At 46.2% G+C, this 26,161-nt stretch overlaps 3 protein-coding genes across 9 annotated transcripts in view; 1 reads left to right on the plus strand and 2 right to left on the minus strand.

Annotated features, from left to right (window-relative positions):
• Positions 1-962: 962 nt before the first annotated feature.
• The window catches only part of nhsl2 (NHS-like 2), a 73,648-nt gene continuing 48,449 nt past the window's right edge, over positions 963-26,161 (plus strand). The window contains exon 1 of the mRNA XM_057028077.1: positions 963-1,714. Coding sequence (XP_056884057.1) covers positions 1,423-1,714 — 292 coding nt within the window. The 5' untranslated portion in view covers positions 963-1,422. The remainder of the gene's footprint in view (positions 1,715-26,161) is intronic.
• LOC130523115 (serine protease 27-like) lies at positions 4,461-6,424 on the minus strand. The gene is made up of 6 exons (XM_057028134.1): positions 6,225-6,424; positions 5,971-5,985; positions 5,719-5,881; positions 5,354-5,616; positions 5,101-5,234; positions 4,461-5,036 (listed from the first exon to the last, which is right to left on the minus strand). Exons 1-6 carry the CDS (start codon positions 6,280-6,282, stop codon positions 4,617-4,619), a joined length of 1,053 nt encoding a protein of 350 aa, XP_056884114.1. The 5' UTR covers positions 6,283-6,424; the 3' UTR covers positions 4,461-4,616.
• Positions 10,388-24,285, minus strand: LOC130523114 (transmembrane protease serine 9-like). Of its 7 annotated transcripts, XM_057028132.1 has the most exons (7): positions 24,120-24,278; positions 23,987-24,004; positions 23,753-23,870; positions 23,332-23,591; positions 23,113-23,237; positions 22,995-23,028; positions 22,189-22,422 (listed from the first exon to the last, which is right to left on the minus strand). In XM_057028132.1, the coding sequence occupies exons 1-7, from the start codon at positions 24,163-24,165 to the stop codon at positions 22,346-22,348; spliced, it is 678 nt and encodes a 225-aa protein (XP_056884112.1). In that variant the 5' UTR covers positions 24,166-24,278; the 3' UTR covers positions 22,189-22,345. The 7 variants fall into 7 exon arrangements, with proteins under 7 accessions (XP_056884107.1, XP_056884110.1, XP_056884111.1 ...); XM_057028127.1 differs by lacking the exons at positions 22,189-22,422; positions 22,995-23,028 and adding an exon at positions 10,388-11,191 and having other exon boundaries at positions 24,120-24,260; XM_057028130.1 differs by lacking the exons at positions 22,189-22,422; positions 22,995-23,028; positions 23,113-23,237; ... (2 more) ...; positions 23,987-24,004; positions 24,120-24,278 and adding exons at positions 10,388-11,191; positions 11,276-11,403; positions 11,498-11,757; ... (1 more) ...; positions 12,155-12,172; positions 12,288-12,416.

The following is a 26,161-nucleotide window of genomic DNA, read 5'->3' on the forward strand; positions in this document are numbered from 1 at the left end:
TCTGGGAGGGGTTCCTAAAGGGGGGCCCAGGGGGCGTTTTGAGGGCCAGATGTGTGTGTTTAAAGGAGGGAGGAGGGGTACGTTTCAAGAGGGAGGAGGAGAACTGGTGGTTTGCACAAAGCTCCAGAGGAACTCGAGTCCTGGAAAGTGTTAGAGCTCAAAATGGCGAAGTGTTGTTGCGCCGGCGAATGCCAAAAATGCTTCGTGTCCACATCCAAACTCTCCCAAACTGCACGACGGATGTGTTTTTCCTCATCCAGCCTTTGGGAAATCCCTCTGCAGAACAAATCAGAGACGCTCCAGGATACCCAGCGGCCCCAAAGGTCAAAGTTCAGAAACTATTCGCAGCTCCAGCTTCCCGACCGACCGCTGGCCGGCGTTCGTCGACCGTCGACTCGCCAATTCAGCGAGAACAGACGCGCGAAACTAATAAACAACTCCGACGGGGCTCTGCAACCATCTCCATCGGGACACCCGATGTGACCTTGGGACACTCCCGCTGGCCGGGCATGATGGGATTAGATTGGGGATGCGTTCAGGGTCAGCGGTAAAGTCAGGAAAAAGGGACGGATATCTATCTGGAGTCTTGTGACCCCCGGAATGTGACATGAAGTCAGGCCATGTGAAAACAATGACATGCGAAGAAGCTTCAGAGCCTCAACCCGAGCAAGAGGGAAATCTGCCCAAATCTCAGTAGTAACCGGATTCTTTTCCCGATCTTTTTCCTGCACATTCCCCCCTCCCCCCAAAACGCGCCAACAGTGTATGATGGGAATGATATTTGTCAATCCTGTGTCGGCTCTTCCCAACATACTAATCGTGGAATTCGCGCGTATAAAAACACGCGGCTGGCGGGAAGAGTGAGAGAGGGAGTGTGCAAAAGTGCACGACTGGGATAACAGTCGCGCGTCAATCTCGGTAGACGTGCTCGTCTGCGCGTCCGCGTGGAGGAGACGACCGCGGAGGAGCCGCTTCCGGTAAAAATAAAAGCACAGGCGACTGAAATGTCGCCGCGTTTTCCAAAAAACGCAAACACCCCAGAAAAGTCGTTCAAAGGCGCGTTTGGGTGTCAAATGTTGCAGAGGAATTTGGAAATGTATCCTCGTTAGCCTCGGTTATATCAAATCCGTCTCGTATTGTGAAGATTTGACCGGAAGTGCTGTGTTCAGCTCACTGGCGCAGCTTCGGTCTGCACAGCAGCAGCGGAGTCTCTCTTCTTCACCAAAAAAAAGCAAGAAAAGCTCGGAAAAAACAATGACGACGCACGACGCGCAACTCGTCCCAAGCGCGTCCAGCAGCGGCGGAGTTTCCCCCCCCGGCGGAACCGTAGCATGCGTCTGTGCGCCAACCAGAGGGAGAAGGACCAGAGGAATATAACTTGAACATCTGCGGAGTTTGTTGTCGCTTTCGCCGCTCCTCGTCATGCCTTTCTGCAAACGGACGATACTTCCCAGAGATGTTTGCAAGCCCGCGAGGAGGCTGCAACAGGAGGCGCAGCGGCGGGCGGCTCTGGAGGACCTGGTGGACGTGTGCGGCGTCAGCCTGTGCTCGCTGCTCCGACAGCTCTCCGATTTGTCCCGACACTCAGTGAGCATCCTGGAGGAGCTGGAGGGGGACCTGGCGACTATCTGTCACCGGTCCTGCGTGCTGGAGGGCAGAGTGGTCCGGCTGCAGAGGCGCGTCACGGATCTGATCAGCAAGCCTCCGCCGAAAGGTACCAGTGAAAGAGTATTTTAATCACGCACACGCCGGGAGTCTGCTGAGCGTGTGCGTGGTGGCGATGCAAAACTTGGTGGAAAGAATCCCTAACGCGCGGCCCCACGTGTTTATTTACGACTTTGTTTGTCGTTTGCGGTGTTTTGATGCGCAGCGGGGAGTCGGGGAATGTCGAACCGGAGAAGAGCTCTGATACTGCTGGTGGAAGTGGCAACTTTAGTCGGCTCTTGCTCTTCCGATTAATTATGTCATCCGTTAACTGTTTCTGCTTGGCGAATTTCCACAATTCGGCTTTTCCGGATTCTCCTGAAGGCAGCGCGAGCTGGGTCTGAGGACTGGAATGTGCGCTCCCAGAGTTTGTTTTTCTAAACTCGGTTCATAAACGTGTCCATCTGTGTTGTCATCTCCTTCGGTCCCGCTTTCTGCTTGGCCGTGTAGAACCCGCCTCCAGGTGTAATTGATTAAGTTTATTGACGGTCCGAGCTGAACCTGAATGCGACACAGCCTTAATTGGCGTCACCTGAAATTCCCTGCGTTGTGCAGGGGGTTCCTGCAACAAACCAACAAACCAGCCGACCAATCACAGAGGGATTACTTTTGCTGTACCACTACCCACCGCTGGGTGGCATTGGTGTCCTGCTTTGGCTCGGCTTTTCCTCTTCTTTGGCCTCCACCGGAAACAATGGTGCTGTCAGGTTCAAAATATGCACGTTGTGCATTATTGAAACAGTAGACTGACTATCAATACCGCACCAATAGACAGGGATTGAGCGAAATTGCTTTTCAATGTGGCGCATTGTTACTTGTTCACCTCAACGTCCGCCTGACAAATTCCACTGCCCCCAGTTGCATGATGGGAGACTTTGGTAACGTGACATCTGTGGGATTCTGCGGACGTTGCGGCGCAGGATCGACGGTTCTTCCAACTTTGTCTCGCAGCTCAAGAGTAAACGAACACTGGAAAGCAAACCGCCTGTGGAGAGGTTTGTGCCAAGCCGCGTGCATGTGTGTGTGTGCTTGCACGTCTACATATTATGATAAGAGAAAGTCCCTCTAAACACAGAACAGATGTAGAGCTGGACGTAGGAGAGGAAGTGAGATAAAACACAGCTTGCTGTCTAGTTCAGTTTACAGTCAAGAACTTATCTGAGGGCCCCACCCCCAACACCACCACCTTCTTCTCCGTCCTCTCTCTCTCTCTCTCTCTCTCTCTCTCTCTCTCTCTCTCTCTCGCTGAAGAAACACACATGTCCATCGGCATGAAATATTCTCACTCCAACGTCTGTGTGGGTGCTCCTCTACATCGTGGGCTAAAGCACGTGGCTAAAGTGGTCGATAGGCACTGGGCATGCTGCCGCCCTCCTCCTCCCTCTTAGGATGACGATGTCTCAGTTGAGCGTTGCATCAGAGGTCAGATGAAGTCATGGCGATGACCTCCAGGGAAAATTAAACCTTAAACCTACAATGATATGAGAATACCCAGCTCATTTCACCCGCTCCTTGGACGTCCCCCTCTCCACCTGCCAAAAAAATATGGGAAACTCGGTCAGAGTTGCGTAAGACCCTGCTGAAACACATGTTCCTGGCTGGGAGTGGGGAAGGTGGGGGATTTTCCACCAGAGTATCAACTCTGGAGTCAGATCTCCGGCCTTTCCCGGACCCCAACGCAGCGAATGCTCCAGAGAGATCCCAGCGGGATTCTTCGGGGAGGAAGGTGGGGAAGCCAAGATCGGGTTGGCTTTCCTTTTGAAGCTGTCGCTCAGGGTTGCCTGAACTGGAGGAGTTTCTCCTCTGGAATTTTTTTTTTGTTGAACACCATCACTAAAAATCACTAAAATCACTGAAATTTGTTTGAACTCCCGGAAATAAGCCGTTTACCTAAAGTTTGGAGGAAAACCAAACGTGTGGGATCTAGGTGCACACAGTTGCCTTTGGTGATGTCACTGGACCACGTGGAGATATTTAAAAATAAGCTAAAATCTGTGGGTGTGTGGTGAGAAAAAGTGAGTTTGCCAGCCCACCGTCTCTGCTTCTGTTTTCACAATGCAGCCAAATCCCTCAGAGCTTCTCCTACACTGTATTCTTTATGATTTAATTCAACACGTGTGCACAAGTGTTGCCAAGTTCCTCGACTGTTGTCTGCGCACAGCAGCGTGATTAGTCCATCGTAGGACCTTTTCCTCCTTGCTTTGGTTCTCTTACTTTTAAAAAGCAAAAAAAGTTACTCATCAGCGCCCCCGGGTGGCGCGAAGTTATACCGCAATGGTGGCAACTGCACAGGACCAAACCTGGAGGTTGCTCTCCTACAGTAACTCCACTGTTGCTATAGAACAATAGCAACAGCAACCCTATGCAGAAGCCACACCCCTTAATTTGGATCTTGGTCCAACACCTTACAGTGGGAGATATTAACACGACAAAAACAGAATATTTCTTGTTCTTGTGGTCTGTGTCTGCACAATCGCCTCGCAATCCCAGAAAGTTCTGGTTTTCATCCCTTGTCAGTGCAGGCTTCCTCCAATTTGCACTCGGCACACATGCACAGTGGAAACTCTATATGGCCCAGTGTGTGTGTCTGTGTGTTTGTATGTGCGTGCGTGCGTGCGTGTGTGTCTGTGTGTGTGTGTGTGTATCTGTGTGTGCGTCCAGGTTAGGACTAAGTCGAGGCTCACAGAAGATATAAAGTTGGTTTTGGGTTTCAAATTTAAATTTCTGTACCAAGTAAGACAAAAAGGGACTCAAGATGCATTAAATATGACACATTTATAACGGTGCCAAAACATCATAGAGTTTAATACGTGCTGATTAGTCACCCTTTTGACACATTACCATGATAATCAATCAAGAGTAGATACTTGATCATTTCAAACAAGCCCCTCTTCACATGCGGAGCGGTGCCTTTACACCTTGTCGCCGAGAACGAAGAGCAGCAGAACCAGGAAGCAGAGGGCGGTGAGGTTGGCCAAAGGGGTCACGTTTTCACTGCCGCCAAATATGCTGTCATCATCCGTGGTCATGACAGGTGGCCAGAACGTGGTCATCGGTCCTGGTCCCGGACCTTGGCTTGGCGGCGGTTGTGTTGGAGGAGGTCGTGACGAGCAGGTGTAGGTAGCGTCGCCATCAATTCCGAAGGAGTTAAAGGCAACGAAACCTGGCTGACTGCTGCCAGTGACGCCACTGATCCAGTCCTGGAACTGGGACACACGGGCGTAGACCCCAGGAACCATGGGCAGGGCGCAGCCTATTCCAAAACTCACAACCCCAAGCTGGACCCAGACCTTATCGTCGCCGGTGGTCACCAGCGGGCCGCCAGAGTCTCCCTGTGGAGATGAATAAGAAAAGGAGTATGCTCTTGTTTTGTCCCGGTTCCCCATAAAAACCTACCTGGCACGAATCCTTCCCTCCGGATGCATATCCAGCACAGATCATGTTCTCCGTAAGTTCAGCGTAGGTGCATCTGCACTGGTTGTTTCCCACAATTGGAACCTCCACCTCCTGAAGGATGTCTGGGAAAGTTTCTGATTTCAACAAGAAACATTAATGGGGGAGGAAAAATTACTTTAAATTCGCAGCGTACCGATGGAATAACCTGTGATGCGTGCGCACGGCAGCCCCTACCCCCCCAGTGTGAGCCTACCGTTATCAGCTTTACCCCAACCAGTGATCCAGCTCCTAGTCCTGGTGTAGACGGTGCTGTTCGCCGCGGCCAGGCAGACGGGATATATGTAATTTGTGAAATTCACAGGGGCCGACAGCTTCAGGAGGCACACGTCGTTGTCGTTGGTAAACGTGTCGTACGACGGGTGACACATTGCCTGGATGACACTTCGGGATACTTCGTTGGGGTTGGGTCCCGCCTGGTCGATGCGACCCAGAAAAACCGTGATGGCGCTGGGGTCCCTTTTTTAACCAAAAACAGGGATTTCATTCACAATTTATGCAGATAATGTCTTCTGATAACTTTTTTGTTGTTCTCTTTAAATGTTTTTTTCGTCATCTCACCCTGTGATGCAGTGAGCGGCCGTCAGCACCCACTCACTGCTAATGAGCGACCCTCCGCAGAACTGGCCCCCTTCCCCGTTTAAACTGGCTTGCCAGGGCCAGTTTCCTGGAGCTGCGTTCTGACCACCAATAATTCTGTGTCTTACAAACACCCTGCCACAGCCTGAGAGATGGGGGAGGGTTATGAAGTCACGAAAGGATCGATTTGCCAACAGGCGCATTCATGATGAGCTGGTGAAGTGGGATGCTTACTTTGTGCGCGCCCTCCTGGAAATGAAAGCACCGAGAAATCCGTTAAGCCACATGACAAAAAGAACCTCACAACCGCTGCCTCAATTTTTAAACTCAATTTCACTTTGAATTAATCATGAACATATTACAATCAATTGGTTTCTCAAGGATTTCACCCGGAACACATTAAAAAAAACTGTTGGTTATTCACAAACGGTCATTTTTCCAGAGCAAAAACCCAGACATCCTTCAGAGATTCCTCTTTTCCGTCTTACCTTCGGACGACAGAATGGCCACCGCGGCCAAACTGTACAAAACCTGGGAGAGAGCCATGTCACCTGTGTCTCCTTCATCTTGAACTCCACTTTAAATACTATATTTCTGATGGTCGGACTCCACCCACAGGCGCACCTGGCTCTGAAGGTGCCTCGCTCACTGACCCTTGTTCACACTTTTAAGGTATTGGTAAAGGGACATCAAGTCAAACATGTTTGTCATGTTGGCATTTTGGGATTCCACATAATCCCACCTGTCTAGGAGGTAGTGTTAAAAGTACATCTCTGTTGTTTTTGCCACTTAGATGCTTTGACTGATGCTTTTGATGCATCAGTGCACCCATAAGTTGGTAAATAGCATGAGATTAAAAGGGACATTTTAGTCAAGAAGACGTCAACGCAAGGAGTGTGTTGAGCCGAACACGGTGCTTTGTGTTGCGAAAAATGGAATTTTGTGGGGGGAGGGGGGGCAAAAAGATTGCATCAGAGAGTCCAACTTGTGCCAAAGGCCCAAACTCTTCCCACAGTAACGATGCGTTCAATACCGTTTTACAGCGAGTCCCATTTGGGCAACCTTAATTGCTTCAAACTGAGAAAATTCATTCTTTCTTCCAGCCTAAATTTTGCATCTTTACATGTGTTTTGACAGCTGTCCATTTTAGCTGTAATTTCTGTCCTGTCTGACTCTGGTCACATGACCCCAAAAAGGCTTCAACGTGTGGGCTGTACAGAGACATTACCCACAATTGAACTGAAATTCAAAACGCTGAATGAAATTCAGATTGACGCTTTCAAAAATAAAAGTACCAAGATCCAGAAAACAGCACAGTGACCTCTGAACCCAAGTTTCTCCGCCTTTTTTTATGGGTGCTAAAGTGTTAAACGCAAAACAAGCGGGCAACCCCTCCTTTAAAATCAGATAAGACTCTGATGAGAATAGTTTCTGTGCAGACAAGTCCTGTTTCTGACCAGTCAGTCCACCAAAGACAATGGTTCATGCATACATCTCCAACACCAGCAGGTTCCACAAATATGTTTCTGTTCAGAACTTTTTCTTCTGGACAAAAGGCTAGCTGTCAACACCAACATGCTCGACGTCTGCTAAGGCACGTTGTACTGGTGGACGCAGTCTCTTCCAGATGACAGCACGTGTGTGTGTGTGTGTGTGTGTGTGTAGCAGGTGCTGAGCCTGAATCAGAATGCGGAAATGCGGAACATCAGCTCAGAGTTATCTGGCTAATGCTACGTTTCACGATTCTATCGTCATGAACACTAAACGCAGCGCAGCCCGAACAAACAAAGCGAGGATGCAACATCCACAACAGCTGAACTGATTTGAGGAAAGTTTTGTTAAACGCAGTTTCGTCTTAAGTCGGCACAGAGGGAGCTTGATCAGTTGTTGGGGATCTGTCCAAAAATGTCAGAATTTCATGGGCACCAACCTCATTGGTGGTTGAGTGAGATTTATGTGAATCCTGCACCTCAGGTGAGGAACGTTCTCCAAGAGGTTGGTTCCGAGACAGGGCTCCTAAAGAGAATACAGGAGGCAGAGCTGGAGGGGAGAGATGAAGATGCTGAGGTTGTCTTTGGGAGTAATGAGGACCAGGATGGAACTGCCAGGCAGGAGTCCTAGAGGAAGACCTGAGATGAGAATATGCGCGTAGTTATCAAAGACATGACATCACTGCGGAGACACCTGAAGGAAAAAACCCAAAGGGATTGCACTTTAAAATTCCCCTTTATATCACAAAAGTGGGGATTATGGTTGCTAGGTAACATTAGCAAATGCTAACACTTATATTTACCATCTTATAGCTAACATCTAGATTTTGGATGTTTTATATCCGACATAACTGCTTGCAACCTCAGAAACATTGTTATGACATTTTGAAATATAACAAAAGCTCAGGGAGAGAGATAAAGGGTCTGGCTGGAGTTTATCATGCTGTTAAAAAAACACAAGCAAATATGACTCCAGCCATTGGCTCCTCTTCACTGTCACTGAAGGTGAGAATTCCACCGTCAGTTTAGGTGTTGATGTTTCAAACAATGACCGTTCGCATTCCTCCGATGAAGGAACCTGCCTGTCCTTTGGAACGACTGTATCAGCGATACCAACACTGCACGAGGGAGTGGCATCTTTAAACAAAACGCAAAACCAGAAGATCCAGTGCTGAAGTAGAAAATAAAAAAGTAGCAGAATTTGAATGTGGTATCTTTTCGTGATACTCACCACAGGCTCATTGTGCAGCCTGTTGTGGCAAACGTTTCCCACTCTAATTCCCCACAGCCTGTCGATGGAGGAAAGGTTGTTTCTATGGTTACAGGCTGCACATATACCGATACATATGCCATTGCTCCCAAACTTGCATAGACACTATAAAGCTTTAATTGTGTTATAACCATATTCCAAAACAAGCTTTGTGTGCTGCCTGCTAGCCAGCCTGCGTGTGTCACATCACGTCCTCTACGTGTCCTCCAGTTTCATTAGCGCCCTGCGTGAAGCTGGAACTCTGCTGCATCACACCGATGACTTGACGTTGGAGACCTCACTGTCCACACTGTCTCTTCAATTAATCCACGCCTAACACGCACTTTAAGATTAAGATTAAGATGAACTTTATTCATCCCCGTGGGGAAATTGAATTATAGTAGCAGCGTATGCAGAGTAAAGAGACAGAAAAAAAAATAAATACAGATAAGATTAGAATGTTATAAGCATATATATATAATATATACATAATATAATATATACATATTATAGGCATTATAAGCATATATACATAAATATAGAATACATTAGAAATAAAATTACAACATGAACATTACACAGTTGTTGTTCTTGGCTGGGTTTGGATGAGTTATAGAGTCTAATGGCGGACGGCAGGAGTGACTTCCTGTCCCGTTCCTTAGAGCAGCGAGGCTGCAGGAGTCTGTTGCTGAAGCTGCTCCTCAGTTTGTCCACTGTGTTATGGAGGGGGTGGGAGGGACTGTCCATGATTGTCCGCAGTTTCAACACCATCCTGTCCCTCACCACCTCGTCCAAGTTATCAAGTCTACAGCCAACAACAGACCCTGCCTTTTTGATGATTAAGCCACCCTGAACTGATATTTGCTCCCCCAGCTACTGTAATGTTGCAACTAGTACTGATTTTTGGCCCATTTTTTGGCATCTCCTTGTGTGTGTGTGTGTGTGTGTGTGTGTGTGTGTGTGTGTGGACTGTTTGTGTTCTGTTTCTCGCACGCACGCAGGATTGGTGATCTGGCTCTAATGCCAGAACATTCCGTATTTCTCACGACAGCCACTCTGCTGACGGTGTGTCAGATGTCTAAAATAAGCCTGATGGAATTGTGTACTACACCCTGCAAAACTGGTAATACTGCACAAACGCCAAGATAAACAGACGTCCACGTGTTCATGCCAACAAAAGCAGGCAGCAGAAGCAGCCTCACGGCGTCTCCCTCCGCATCCTTGAGCCTACAGCAACAACAGGAAATGTGGCGCCCCAATGAACGCTCACACTAAAGCCGTATTTCAGAAATGCGCTGAAATATTTTGAGAGCTGAGCCAGACTCGTGTCCACATCCACCTTTTCTGGTTAAAGTCGCCGTGGCGTCCTGCGTTCAATCAAGTGTCTTGACTACCCAACAGGGTCACCCAGGAGCCAATAAGAAATATGCTCCATTTGCCAAATGCTCAATTCTAAGTAATATTGGAGTTTGAACTTAGGGCAGGTTTGCAGCACGTTGTTAAACATTCTGATTCCCTTTGTTTAATATAAAATGATAATGCCTTTGTGTGGGTTAACATTTTACTCTTTTTTCTTGATTGCTTTATCCCTTTTGGGGTGATGGCAGGCTGCTGGAGTCTATCACCGCTGCATATGGGCAAAGGCAGGCTACACCCCAGAATGAGCATTTGTGGGTTCGGTGCCTTGCTCCAGGGTACGTCGGTGGTGCGACTTCCATTTTGAGTCCAAACTGGGGCTTGAACCTAGAACTGATTGTCAGCCACTGGGCTCCAGACTGAGTTACCACCATAGACGGGTGAATTCTTGTCATTTTACTGATACACAGCCTCTGCTTTCTTCTCTGAGTCCTTTATTGCTTGTTGTGATTCTTTGCCACCAGAAATTCTTTATCATGATGAATGAATCCAGACGTGCAGCAGATTATGCATTTATTTTAGACCCAAGTAGCCCAACGTTTATTCAGTGTGAAGCTTTCAGAGGTCAGTTCTCTAACAGCCAGAGTAACATGGTGGTTTGACCCACCTCCACTTCTTTACCACTTGAATTTACTCAAACTTAGATTCCCGACTCATAGTGATTGTTGACAGATGTCCCCGTCCACAGAGGCAAAACAGCCTGATTCCACCACGATCCTCGCTTTGATTACTGTGAAATTAAAACTGATTCAAATCAAAGACCCCCAATTACCATCATCCCTGTGATTGTGCTTGACGATTAAATGACGCTCAGGTGACTTTATGCTTGGACAACCAGGACATAGAGCGAGAAGAGAAGAGCGCAGACAGAGGTGAAGTGGGTGGCGCTCAGTTTTTGGCTGCTGCCGAAAATGCTTCTGTCACACTTGGTCCTCGGGGGTTCGACAGGAGGAGTTGTACACTGCTGAGGTGAGGAGGTAGAGGTGGAAACGCCTCCGCCTCCAGGTGAGGAGGTAGAGGTGGAAACGCCTCCGCCTCCAGGTGAGGAGGTAGAGGTGGAAACGCCTCCGTCTCCAGGTGAGGAGGTAGAGGTGGAAACGCCTCCGTCTCCAGGTGAGGAGGTAGAGGTGGAAACGCCTTCACCCAGCTGACTGTTGCCAGTGACATTCCTGATCCACTCCAGGTGACTCGACACGGACAGAAGGGGATGTTTCTTCTCTCCACAGATAGACCTTGAACCCACACCAATCTGGATCCACATCTTACCATCTGTAACGAGCAGTGGAGATCCTATTGTATCCTGTGGAAAAACACAATTCATCCATGACAAATAATCCTGTATAACAACAACAATAATGATGATGACAATATTATTAATAATCACCAAGCATGTGCCTGAAGGTGATGAGTAGTTTCCTGTACAGATCAAGTCGTCTCTGAGGGGTTGATTAGAATCAGTCTGACACTCATTATTTTCCAAGATTGAAGCCTTTGCCATGACTACAGAACCATCTATTTGAACATATGACAGAAAAAGTGTTTGACCAGTGCTCGACACAACAGTTAAGGAATGATTGAAACAAATGGCATAAAACTGTCAGTTCACCATTTGAGCTTTGACCAATGATCCAGGCATCAGTTCCGCTCTGAAAAGTGCTGTTTGCTGGAGCCAAGAAGATCGAAGATATTTGATCTGAAAGATTGACCGGGCTGGACAGCTTCAGGAGGGCCATGCTTTGTTGGTAGTTTTGGGGATCAAACAAAGGGTGGTATACAGCTTTAGAAACTCCTCGTGACACTGGAACAGGATCAGAACCTGTCCTTTGGGGCTGGCCCAGATCAACGGTTAAGCCTTCGGTAGAAATGCTAAAGAAAACACAACCGAAGAAAATAAATGAACCTGGACAATTAAATGTTTAAAATGACATTAACTCTAGTTTTTAATGGGTTCTCTTATCGTAGCAAAGCTGAAATCCTTGCGCTTAAATTAAAGTAAGAAAATCTTCTTAAACTGTAATGGTACTTACTCCTGCAAGTAATAAGCATCTGTCAGCACCCACTGGTCAGATATCAGAGTTCCTATCATTGGGAACCGCTGCCATTTATCTTGGCATGCCAGGGCAATCTTTCTGGACCTCCCATATTTCCTGTCTCAAAAGAAGGAGAAGCGTCAGACCTCCAAAGACGCCTCATAATAGCCGGGCTACATCATTGATAACAGACACGTTTAGCAGAAAGAAGCTGGTAACAAGAACTGGCTTACCTGGTTGGGCACCAGCTCCTGAAAATAAGAGCACAGAGAAATCAGCGACGCAGTCCTGAACAGGGCGAGATGCAGTGTAACGAGGATTTAGGAGGAACTAGTGAGGTCAAGATTGAAATGTCCTCATCCTTACCTTCAGAGAGGGCAACCACCACGACCAGAACCTGGTAGAATCTCATCTTGACTGTGTCACTGTCTATCCGACCTGAACTATAAATACTTTTTATTCAGTCATTCACTCCACCCATAGCATACCCTTCAACCACAATTTAATTTGTCCACGTATTTTAGGTGCTGCTCCCAGTGATGGCATGATTCCTTTTCTTTTGTGCTGATGTGAATGTTATTTTCTGAAGCAGAAGGCCATTTGAGTGCAAGCCAATAATTTAGTTCCTGTTGTTTGTATTTATTGTTTCAGCAAAGGAAAAGATAAGTGGCACCAGAACTTGAAGGCCTGGCTAAACTGTGCTCAGAGTGGAGATGTGGGTGGAACCAAAGCTCTTCCTGTGGGTTGCAAACCTCTAGGTCCCCTCTAGGCTAGAACCCATAAAGTGGTGCCGTTGGGTTCCCCTCGCTTGACTCGTTCCTCTGCACCTGTTAATTGCATAAAATGAAGATGGTCTTATTGATCACTAAAGGGCGTCACCATTATGGTCAAAGGCTTGTGGACAATCCTCATTTCTAATGTTTACGGCTAACCTTGAAAAGAAACCATCGCTCATAACTGTTGATGGGATTCTGTCCAAACACAAAAATCCAGAACTAGAAAAACTTGCTGAGGTGGATGCTCGCTGTGCTGTGTATTTGTAATAAAGTTCTTTAGAAACCAGTCTTGATCAGGACTGAGGTGTGTGGACGTTCCTGACAGAATGACTAAAGATCAGCTGGTGTTTCAGACTATTTTAGCCTGGGTCTCTCCCTCACTGACCTTTAACCTTTAACCCGATCATAAAGTGTACCTGTTTGATCACGTTAACACTCTTTCTCTGTCTTGTACTGCGAACTACTGTGTGACAAAAGAAGCCCGCCTGTCTTCGACAAAGGATGGCGGGCTAACAAAGGGCAAAAAGACAGAACTGGCATTGAAGTAGAAGTTTCCAGGTCCAATGTGTTGTTTTCAGGTCAATTCCACAGTTTTCCACCTGCTTGCACGTAGCGCAAACATTGCTGAGGATTTGCTGCAGATAAAAACCAGGCCTGTCGTAAACGTTGCATGGTTGGCAGCGATGTGACGACATCAGTGCTTCACTGCTGACTTCCTGTGACTTTCTTGTCCCCCTATTTTGTCAAGAAATCTTAACCAGTCGAATAAAAATAGAATGAACTTAAGTGAAAGTAGTGCTGAAGTCTTCTTTTTGTTTGTGTATGTCATCCAGAAAGTCAGATGTTATTTGCATGACCATTTTTTGAAGCAGCACATTGCCAATGAAAGGCAAGTCAGCTTCAGAAGGCGGGACTTTTTATCATGTCCTGGCCCACCAGCAGAGGGCAGCAAAGAGGCCTTTTGGCTCACTTTCAGAAAAGTTTCCAAATCTTGGAGGTTTTTACATTGCTGCTTCATTTTTCAGCTGCTTTTTGAAGTCAAGACACCTTCTCTGGGTTCTTTGTTCTTTCATTAATCACGCATTAGTTGTTTAACTAAAATAGTTCTCAGAGAGTCAAATTTGGCCGCCACTGTTGTCACACACATTGATGGGACTGTGTTTGTGTGTGTTTGTGTGTGTAAGCGCCGGGTTCTAATCTGACCTAAATTAACTGAGGTAGACAGAGGTTATTCACAATATATCCGCCAATGGAGTGACATGTGCAGTCTGATTTAGATGCACATGTAAGTGCATTTATTGAGGAGTTTGGATCAAGTTGGAATCAGCTAAAGGACATTTTTTTGCATGTAGAACTGAAAATGTTGTTGCCAACACTTGACATGTGTGCAGCCACTTGTTCTGCAGTGCGTATGGAGTGATGTGGTCTTTTTGAGCCGTGTTAAGCTCTCTTGGATTCATGCATATTCGGAGTTCTTGCTTGTCCTTTATGCTTGTAGCAACCACTGATGACACCCACTCAGTTGGCTCAGATACCAGGATAAGACTGTTCTGTAGAGACACAGGAATGTGACATGCAGCACAAACAACACGTCTCGCCTGTGACATGGAATAAGTCACAGGTAGTTTCCCAAGCTCATCTGAGAAGGCGCTGCTGGATTCCATGTGAATTTGCTGGAAAAGATCACCATCACCACCAGGGATGACCACCTTGCAACAGACAAATCTGTCCCATAATTAAACATGATAGGGATGCAATAAGACCACACTGATACCCCGCACCCCCACCTGGTCACCTGTATAAATAAGTGTTCCCCGGTACGGTGTCTGTAGTGGCTCAATAATCATCAGCAGTAACACAGTGACTGATCTACAGACAGTCATTCATTTCACAGCCTTCATCCAGAAGCTGATGTGAAGATCCTGTGCACAGGATCAGTGGTTTCTGCTCCAGTCAACATTGAGTGTTACAGTTTGGGATGTGGCCACCAGGGTGCAGCAGTGTTCAGCTGTTAGAATCGATCTGTTCACTTAATACCCTCTCGTTCATCATTCTGCCCCATCTCTCCTCAGTTTTCTTCACCACTTGCTCTGCCTTTAAATACCTTTTTGCTAAAACCATCCTATAATCTAGACCAGGGGTGCTCACATTTTTTCAGCATGCGAGCTACTTCCAAAATGACCAAGTCAAAGTGATCTACCCACCACAAAAATGCAAAACATCTAATTAGTTTCAAATGTATTGAGGATTCTTTGTATGTACAATGTATGTTGATGTATCTTGCATAACCGAATGAGCCAATTTTGCAAAACACACATAATAATTAACTATTAACATGTTTTGTAATTGCCTGAGTTTACTTTGATGACTTGCACTGAAGTGAATCAGCCAGGGATGCATAGGGACAGTAGCTGCTGACAGCCAGCCTCACGCACACTTCCAAATGTTCATCAGTCATGGTGGAACGGTATTTGGGCTTAATAATCTTCATTAGACCGGCTGATGAGGCAAACGCACTTCGAAAATGACATCGTGAAAATAAAGTCCACCTCCCATTCCGTATGAAAGTGATATGTTTTTGTCTTCTTGGTCCCGCTCCCTCATTCATTTTGATGACCAGAAGCTTTAGCGATGGCTTCAAATCAGAGGTGATTCGCTGAATAACTGAGCGCTTCTGACTGGCTGCCCTGTATATCAATCAAGTGATGGGACAAATGATAGGCTGATAGTTTTTAATGCCACGCCGCGATCGATCAGTAGATCGCGATCGACGTAATGAGCACCCCTGATCTAGACTGATTAAGAACAAATCTGGCAAAGATGATTAAATGATGCAAATGCATCCACAAATTTGCTTTTAATGTACTGATAATTAGAAAGAATTAGGTTTAATCCAGTGTTGAAAGACTTTGTGGGCATCGTTGATGTCTGAAAGGGACGAATACCATGATTATTCTCAGTGAGACTAAAGCTAGCAACCAACAGGTGTGCTCCATTAAGCCTTAACATAAATGGTGTGAATCCACCCAAATTCTAATTTAGTCCACCACTGAACTCCTCAGCTGATTTAGTTGGGAGTTTGTACGTAACCATGGTGATGACAGTGTGATTTTGCTGGACTACACATGAACCTCGTGAGTGATACAATTGGTGAGCAAAGGCTGGCCCAGGCTGAGCATCTGTGCTTAACATCTCAGTGCCCCGTCCCACAGCGCCACCTTCAGGGGCCTTGTGAAGGTCATGCCGCGGTGGGTCGGGGAGGTTTGGCAGCAAAACGGGGATCAGCACCTTCCTAGGCAGGTGTTCAGTGAGAGAACATCCAAAATGGGTTATGTTGGAATTAAACGTGACCATAAGAACATGTAAACTCCTCTCTTCCTCCTCACCTTCGGTCATATTGAAACACGGCCCTCCACGCAGAAGCTCCCATATAGGGAGCTATAGACACTTCCACATGCTTCCCACCCCTCATCTGGTTCTACTTTAACAAGTCAGAGCTCATTTTTCTCTTGTCACGAGAAGGTCGAGCTTGTTTTTGCTGTGTCCAAACTGTTTGTCAGACATCTGACCATCCATCCACAGCCCGTTATGACACAGGTGTCGTGGGATCCACTCGCAACACAGCAGTTCTGGACAGTTTAAAGAAAGGCTTTATTAGGTGTCAGGTAGTTTGCGCTAACTTTCTGACATTTTTGGCGTTAGCAGGAAGACACCTTCCTGTCAATAAGGACCTGTGATGGGTATGGTATGGACCCAAGTGCAGTACAAAACAGGCAATGAACTGATGATCCGTTAACAGGTTTCTTAACTGCAATCTGGCAAACAAAGAACAGTTCGAGGGCGGGGCAGTGGACTTGGTCGAGGCAGGCAAAAGTTCAGTAACCGGGAGGCAGGCAGAATCAGGCAAACAGTCCAGAGGGAGACTGGCTGAGCTCGTGGTCAAAACAGAAGACAGAGGTAATTTACCGGCGGTCAGGCAAAATAGGAAGGTCGTACACAGGCAGGGTCGATACCGGGAAGACAGGCAGGTAAACGCTGGAAAGTCTTGCATTACAGAGAACAATCTGGCACCGAGTGAGTGTGAGGCTGGAGAATATATACTGGTAGGTGAGCTGATTGATGAGTGAGGGCAGGTGTGTGATCAGTGACTGCGAGTGGGTGTGGTGATCAGAGGGTGTGGTGTGAGCAGGGCAGTGGAAAAGTACTGAGTCCATGGGCTGGAGCAGAGTGTGACAGAACCAAACGCATCTGTCCGTCGCCCACGGTTCTCCAAAGGTTCTCTGTATGTGACTGAAGAACTCCTGCATTAATTCTGGGATAAATTAAGCCTCCAAAATGTGACATTTGGAACAGTAGTATTTGTTTGGACTGGAAGAGGATGGAATGAAGATGGAAGAAGATGTGAGGACGCTGGGGAGGAGATGGACTGGTCGAGTGACATTGATGTATAGGAGAGAGAGAAATTCTCCTGGTTAGGAGCAGAAGAAATCAGGAGTTGGGAGGACACACACACACACACGCACACACACACGCACACACACACACGCACGCACACACACACACACACACACAGCTTCATCTCTTCACATTTCCCTCCATTCGCAGGCTGAATGACGCTACGTAACGCTACGTTAGGGTTAGAGTGTAGCCGAGCTAAAATTGCAGCTTTTGTTGTTGGAGCAGAATTGGGTTTAGCCTGCTTCTGCACCGTTCCCACGCCTGTGAAGGTGTTCCCAAAGAAGCTTCAGTTGATGCGAACCAACATATGACTGAAGCAGGCGTCCATCGGTCCCTCTGAAGACACAACAGAGCAGAAACACGCAGATGGAGCGTCAGAGTTCCAGGCCAGGATGAATGCGTTTTACTCTGGAAGTCTTCGTTCGCTCTTCACCCGTAAACTTCCCGGTGTCTGACGGCAGCGCGTCCAATCAGATGAGGTTATCTGCTTCATGGGGATTAGATGATCTTATCTGGTCTGCTGCAATGTGTGAGAGCCAAGCGGCTCCGGAGGATCAGAGAGCGCTCGCGGCGCCTGACAAAGCGCAGGTTTGGAGTCAGCAAGGAGTCTATGAGTTACCATAGCAACAAAGTCTACATGCAGTGATTAACTTTAGCTGTTGCGTCTGGATTCCGGGCTGTTGTTGACATGTTTTAGATCAACATGCACACTTTAATGTGGTGTTTGGGTCTACACAAGTTCGTCTGTGCCATAATAAGTGCTCCGTTCAGCCTCTCTGTCCCACTATAAACAGTCCATTTACCCTCTCTGTCCCACTATAAACAGTCCATTTACCCTCTCTGTCCCACTATAAACAGTCCATTTACCCTCTCTGTCCCACTATAAACAGTCCATTTACCCTCTCTGTCCCACTATAAACAGTCCATTTACCCTCTCTGTCCCACTATAAACTTTCCATTTACCCTCTCTGTCCCACTATAAACTTTCCATTTACCCTCTCTGTCCCACTATAAACAGTCCATTTACCCTCTCTGTCCCACTATAAACAGTCCATTTACCCTGTCTGTCCCACTATAAACAGTCCATTTACCCTGTCTGTCCCACTATAAACAGTCCATTTACCCTCTCTGTCCCACTATAAACAGTCCATTTACCCTGTCTGTCCCACTATAAACAGTCCATTTACCCTTTCTGTCCCACTATAAACAGTCCATTTACCCTCTCTGTCCCACTATAAACAGTCCATTTACCCTCTCTGTCCCACTATAAACAGTCCATTTACCCTTTCTGTCCCATTGCAACTAGTCCATTTACCCTCTCTGATTGCATCAGAGAGTCCAACTTGTGCCAAAGGCCCAAACTCTTCCCACAATAACGATGCGTTCAATACCATTTTACAGCGAGTCCCATTTGGGCAACCTTAATTGCTTCAAACTGAGAAAATTCATTCTTTCTTCCAGCCTAAATTTTGCATCTTTACATGTGTTTTGACAGCTGTCCATTTTAGCTGTAATTTCTGTCCTGTCTGACTCTGGTCCCTTGACCCCAAAAAGGCTTCAACCTGTGGGCTGTACAGAGACATTACCCACAATTGAACTGAAATTCAAAACGCTGAATGAAATTCAGATTGACGCTTTCAAAAATAAAAGTACCAAGATCCAGAAAACAGCACAGTGACCTCTGAACCCAAGTTTCTCCGCCTTTTTTTATGGGTGCTAAAGTGTTAAACGCAAAACAAAGCGGGCAACCCCTCCTTTAAAATCAGATAAGACTCTGACGAGAATAGTTTCTGTGCAGACAAGTCCTGTTTCTGACCAGTCAGTCCACCAAAGACAATGGTTCATGCATACATCTCCAACACCAGCAGGTTCCACAAATATGTTTCTGTTCAGAACTTTTTCTCCTGGACAAAAGGCTAGCTGTCAACACCAACATGCTCGACGTCTGCTAAGGCACGTTGTACTGGTGGACGCAGTCTCTTCCAGATGACAGCACGTGTGTGTGTGTGTGTGTGTGTGTGTGTAGCAGGTGCTGAGCCTGAATCAGAATGCGGAAATGCGGAACATCAGCTCAGAGTTATCTGGCTAATGCTACGTTTCACGATTCTATCGTCATGAACACTAAACGCAGCGCAGCCCGAACAAACAAAGCGAGGATGCAACATCCACAACAGCTGAACTGATTTGAGGAAAGTTTTGTTAAACGCAGTTTCGTCTTAAGTCGGCACAGAGGGAGCTTGATCAGTTGTTGGGGATCTGTCCAAAAATGTCAGAATTTCATGGGCACCAACCTCATTGGTGGTTGAGTGAGATTTATGTGAATCCTGCACCTCAGGTGAGGAACGTTCTCCAAGAGGTTGGTTCCGAGACAGGGCTCCTAAAGAGAATACAGGAGGCAGAGCTGGAGGGGAGAGATGAAGATGCTGAGGTTGTCTTTGGGAGTAATGAGGTCCAGGATGGAACTGCCAGGCAGGAGTCCTAGAGGAAGACCTGAGATGAGAATATGCGCGTAGTTATCAAAGACATGACATCACTGCGGAGACACCTGAAGGAAAAAACCCAAAGGGATTGCACTTTAAAATTCCCCTTTATATCACAAAAGTGGGGATTATGGTTGCTAGGTAACATTAGCAAATGCTAACACTTATATTTACCATCTTATAGCTAACATCTAGATTTTGGATGTTTTATATCCGACATAACTGCTTGCAACCTCAGAAACATTGTTATGACATTTTGAAATATAACAAAAGCTCAGGGAGAGAGATAAAGGGTCTGGCTGGAGTTTATCATGCTGTTAAAAAAACACAAGCAAATATGACTCCAGCCATTGGCTCCTCTTCACTGTCACTGAAGGTGAGAATTCCACCGTCAGTTTAGGTGTTGATGTTTCAAACAATGACCGTTCGCATTCCTCCGATGAAGGAACCCTGCCTGTCCTTTGGAACGACTGTATCAGCGATACCAACACTGCACGAGGGAGTGGCATCTTTAAACAAAACGCCAAACCAGAAGATCCATTGCTGAAGTAGAAAATAAAAAAGGAGCAGAATCTTTTCGTGATACTCACCACAGGCTCATTGTGCAGCCTGTTGTGGCAAACGTTTCCCCACTCTAATTCCCCACAGCCTGTCGATGGAGGAAAGGTTGTTTCTATGGTTACAGGCTGCACATATACCTACACATATGCCATTGCTCCCAAACTTGCATAGACACTATAAAGCTTTAATTGTGTTATAACCATATTCCAAAACAAGCTTTGTGTGCTGCCTGCTAGCCAGCCTGCGTGTGTCACATCACGTCCTCTACGTGTCCTCCAGTTTCATTAGCGCCCTGCGTGAAGCTGGAACTCTGCTGCATCACACCGATGACTTGACGTTGGAGACCTCACTGTCCACACTGTCTCTTCAATTAATCCACGTCTAACACGCACTTTAAGATTAAGATTAAGATTAAGATGAACTTTATTCATCCCTGTGGGGAAATTGAATTATAGTAGCAGCGTATGCAGAGTAAAGAGACAGAAAAAAAAATAAATACAGATAAGATTAGAATGTTATAAGCATATATATATAATATATACATAATATAATATATACATATTATAGGCATTATAAGCATATATACATAAATATAGAATAAATTAGAAATAAAATTACAACATGAACATTACACAGTTGTTGTTCTTGGCTGGGTTTGGATGAGTTATAGAGTCTGATGGCGGACGGCAGGAGTGACTTCCTGTCCCGTTCCTTAGAGCAGCGAGGCTGCAGGAGTCTGTTGCTGAAGCTGCTCCTCAGTTTGTCCACTGTGTTATGGAGGGGGTGGGAGGGACTGTCCATGATTGTCCGCAGTTTCAACACCATCCTGTCCCTCACCACCTCGTCCAAGTTATCAAGTCTACAGCCAACAACAGACCCTGCCTTTTTGATGATTAAGCCACCCTGAACTGATATTTGCTCCCCCAGCTACTGTAATGTTGCAACTAGTACTGATTTTTGGCCCATTTTTTGGCATCTCCTTGTGTGTGTGTGTGTGTGTGTGTGTGTGTGTGTGTGTGTGTGTGTGTGTGTGTTGTGTGTGTGTGGACTGTTTGTGTTTTGTTTCTCGCACGCACGCAGGATTTGTGATCTGGCTCTAATGCCAGAACATTCCGTATTTCTCACGACAGCCACTCTGCTGACGGTGTGTCAGATGTCTAAAATAAGCCTGATGGAATTGTGTACTACACCCTGCAAAACTGGTGATACTGCACAAACGCCAAGATAAACAGACGTCCACGTGTTCATGCCAACAAAAGCAGGCAGCAGAAGCAGCCTTACGGCGTCTCCCTCCGCATCCTTGAGCCTACAGCAACAACAGGAAATGTGGCGCCCCAATGAACGCTCACACTAAAGCCGTATTTCAGAAATGCGCTGAAATATTTTGAGAGCTGAGCCAGACTCGTGTCCACATCCACCTTTTCTGGTTAAAGTCGCCGTGGCGTCCTGCGTTTAATCAAGTGTCTTGACTACCCAACAGGGTCACCCAGGAGCCAATAAGAAATATGCTCCATTTGCCAAATGCTCAATTCTAAGTAATATTGGAGTTTGAACTTAGGGCAGGTTTGCAGCACGTTGTTAAACATTCTGATTCCCTTTGTTTAATATAAAATGATAATGCCTTTGTGTGAGTTAACATTTTACTCTTTTTTCCTGATTGCTTTATCCCTTTTGGGGTGATGGCAGGCTGCTGGAGTCTATCACCGCTGCATATGGGCAAAGGCAGGCTACACCCCAGAATGAGCATTTGTGGTTTCGGTGCCTTGCTCCAGGGTACGTCGGTGGTGCGCCTTCCACATTGAGTCCAAACTGGGGCTTGAACCTAGAACTGATTGTCAGCCACTGGGCTACAGACTGAGTTACCACCATAGACAGGTGAATTCTTGTCATTTTACTGATACACAGCCTCTGCTTTCTTCTCTGAGTCCTTTATTGCTTGTTGTGATTCTTTGCCAACCAGAAATTCTTAATCATGATGAATGAATCCAGACGTGCAGCAGATTATGCATTTATTTTAGACCCAAGTAGCCCAACGTTTATTCAGTGTGAAGCTTTCAGAGGTCAGTTCTCTAACAGCCAGAGTAACATGGTGGTTTGACCCACCTCCACTTCTTTACCACTTGAATTTACTAAAACTTAGATTCCTGACTCATACTGATTGTTGACAGATGTCCCCGTCCACAGAGGCAAAACAGCCTGATTCCACCACGATCCTCACTTTGATTACTGTGAAATTAAAACTGATTCAAATCAAAGACCCCCAATTACCATCATCCCTGTGATTGTGTTTGACGATTAAATGACGCTCAGGTGACTTTATGCTTGGACAACCAGGACATAGAGCGAGAAGAGAAGAGCGCAGACAGAGGTGAAGTGGGTGGCGCTCAGTTTTTGGCTGCTGCCGAAAATGCTTCTGTCACACTTGGTCCTCGGGGGTTCGACGGGAGGAGTTGTACACTGCTGAGGTGAGGAGGTAGAGGTGGAAACGCCTCCGTCTCCAGGTGAGGAGGTAGAGGTGGAAACGCCTCCGTCTCCAGGTGAGGAGGTAGAGGTGGAAACGCCTCCGCCTCCAGGTGAGGAGGTAGAGGTGGAAACGCCTCCGTCTCCAGGTGAGGAGGTAGAGGTGGAAACGCCTCCGTCTCCAGGTGAGGAGGTAGAGGTGGAAACGCCTTCACCCAGCTGACTGTTGCCAGTGACATTCCTGATCCACTCCAGGTGACTCGACACGGACAGAAGGGGACGTTTCTTCTCTCCACAGATAGACGTTGAACCCACACCAATCTGGATCCACATCTTACCATCTGTAACGAGCAGTGGAGATCCTACTGTATCCTGTGGAAAAACACAATTCATCCATGACAAATAATCCTGTATAACAACAACAATAATGATGATGACAATATTATTAATAATCACCATGCATGTGCCTGAAGGTAATGAGTAGTTTCCTGTACAGATCAAATCGTCTCTGGTTTGATTAGAACCAGTCTGACACTCATTATTTTCCAAGATTGAAGCCTTTGCCATGACTACAGAACCATCTATTTGAACATATGACAGAAAAAGTGTTTGACCAGTGCTCGACACAACAGTTAAGGAATGATTGAAACAAACTGCATAAAACTGTCAGTTCACCATTTGAGCTTAGACCAAGGATCCAGGCATCAGTTCCGCTCTGAAAAGTGCTGTTTGCTGGAGCCAAGCAGATCGAAGATATGTGATCTGAAAGATTGACCGGGCTGGACAGCTTCAGGAGGGCGATGCTTTGTTGGTAGTTTTGGGGATCAAACAAAGGGTGGTATACAGCTTCAGAAACTCCTCGTGACACTGGAACAGGATCAGAACCTGTCCTTTGGGGCTGGCCCAGCTCAACGGTTAAGCCTTTGTTATAAATGCTAAAGAAAACACAACCGAAGAAAATAAATGAACCTGGACAATTAAATGTTTAAAATGACATTAACTCTAGTTTTTAATGGGTTCTCTTATCGTAGCAAAGCTGAGATCCTCCCGCTTAAATTAAAGTAAGAAAATCTTCTTAAACTGTAATGGTACTTACAGAGACAAGAAAAAAGCATCTGTCAGCACCCACTGGTCAGATATCAGAGTTCCTCTATTTGGTATCGCGCCATTCATCTTGGCATACCAGGGCAATCTTTCTGGACCTCCCATATTTCCTGTCTCAAAAGAAGGAGAAGCGTCAGACCTCCAAAGACGCCTCATAATAGCCGGGCTACATCATTGATAACAGACACGTTTCCCAGAAAGAAGCTGGTAACAAGAACTGGCTTACCTGGTTGGGCACCAGCTCCTGAAAATAAGAGCACAGAGAAATCAGCGACACAGTCCTGAACAGGGCGAGATGCAGTGTAACGAGGATTTAGGAGGAACTAGTGAGGTCAAGATTGAAATGTCCTCATCCTGACCTTCAGAGAGGGCAACCACCACGACCAGAACCTGGTAGAATCTCATCTTGACTGTGTCACTGTCTATCCGACCTGAACTATAAATACTTTTTATTCAGTCATTCGCTCCACCCATAGCATACCCTTCAACCACAATTTAATTTGTCCGCATATTTTAGGTGCTGCTCCCAGTGATGGCATGATTCCTTTTCTTTTGTGCTGATGTGAATGTTATTTTCTGAAGCAGAAGGCCATTTGAGTGCAAACCAATAATTTAGTTCCTGTTGTTTGTATTTATTGTTTCAGCAAAGGAAAAGATAAGTGGCACCAGAACTTGAAGGCCTGGCTAAACTGTGCTCAGAGTGGAGATGTGGGTGGAACCAAAGCTCTTCCTGTGGGTTGCAAACCTCTAGGTCCCCTCTAGGCTAGAACCCATAAAGTGGTGCCGTTGGGTTCCCCTCGCTTGACTCGTTCCTCTGCACCTGTTAATTGCATAAAATGAAGATGGGCTTATTGATCACTAAAGGGCGTCACCATTATGGTCAAAGGCTTGTGGACAATCCTCATTTCTAATGTTTACGGCTAACCTTGAAAAGAAACCATCGCTCATAACTGTTGATGGGATTCTGTCCAAACACAAAAATCCAGAACTAGAAAAACTTGCTGAGGTGGATGCTCGCTGTGCTGTGCATTTGTAATAAAGTTCTTTAGAAACCAGTCTTGATCAGGACTGAGGTGTGTGGACGTTCCTGACAGAATGACTAAAGATCAGCTGGTGTTTCAGACTATTTTAGCCTGGGTCTCTCCCTCACTGACCTTTAACCTTTAACCCGATCATAAAGTGTACCTGTTTGATCACGTTAACACTCTTTCTCTGTCTTGTACTGCGAACTACTGTGTGACAAAAGAAGCCCGCCTGTCTTCGACAAAGGATGGCGGGCTAACAAAGGGCAAAAAGACAGAACTGGCATTGAAGTAGAAGTTTCCAGGTCCAATGTGTTGTTTTCAGGTCAATTCCACAGTTTTCCACCTGCTTGCACGTAGCGCAAACATTGCTGAGGATTTGCTGCAGATAAAAACCAGGCCTGTCGTAAACGTTGCATGGTTGGCAGCGATGTGACGACATCAGTGCTTCACTGCTGACTTCCTGTGACTTTCTTGTCCCCCTATTTTGTCAAGAAATCTTAACCAGTCAAATAAAAACTTAAGTGAAAGTAGTGCTGAAGTCTTCTTTTTATTTGTGTATGTCATCCAGAAAGTCAGATGTTATTTGCATGACCATTTTTTGAAGCAGCACATTGCCAATGAAAATCAAGTCAGCTTCAGAAGGCGGGACTTTTTATCATGTCCTGGCCCACCAACAGAGGGCAGCAAAGAGGCCCTTTTGGTTCACTTTCAGAAAAGTTTCCAAATCTTGGAGGTTTTTACATTGCTGCTTCATTTTTCAGCTGCTTTTTGAAGTCAAGACACCTTCTCTGGTTTCTTTGTTCTTTCATTAATCATGGATTAGTTGTTTAACTAAAATAGTTCTCAGAGAGTCAAATTTGGCCGCCACTGTTGTCACACACATTGATGGGACTGTGTGTGTGTGTGTTTGTGTGTGTAAGCGCCGGGTTCTAATCTGACCTAAATGAACTGAGGTAGACAGAGGTTATTCACAATATATCCGCCAATGGAGTGACATGTGCAGTCCGATTTAGATGCACATGTAAGTGCATTTATTGAGGAGTTTGGATCAAGTTGGAATCAGCTAAAGGACATTTTTTTGCATGTAGAACTGAAAATGTTGTTGCCAACACTTGACATGTGTGCAGCCACTTGTTCTGCAGTGCGTATGGAGTGATGTGGTCTTTTTGAGCCGTGTTAAGCTCTCTTGGATTCATGCATATTCGGAGTTCTTGCGTGTCCTTTATGCTTGTAGCAACCACTGATGACACCCACTGAGTTGGCTCAGATACCAGGATAAGACTGTTCTGTAGAGACACAGGAATGTGACATGCAGCACAAACAACACGTCTCGCCTGTGACATGGAATAAGTCACAGGTAGTTTCCCAAGCTCATC

The sequence above is a fragment of the Takifugu flavidus genome, chromosome 3 (genome assembly GCF_003711565.1).
Source record: "Takifugu flavidus isolate HTHZ2018 chromosome 3, ASM371156v2, whole genome shotgun sequence".
Lineage (NCBI taxonomy): Eukaryota > Metazoa > Chordata > Actinopteri > Tetraodontiformes > Tetraodontidae > Takifugu > Takifugu flavidus.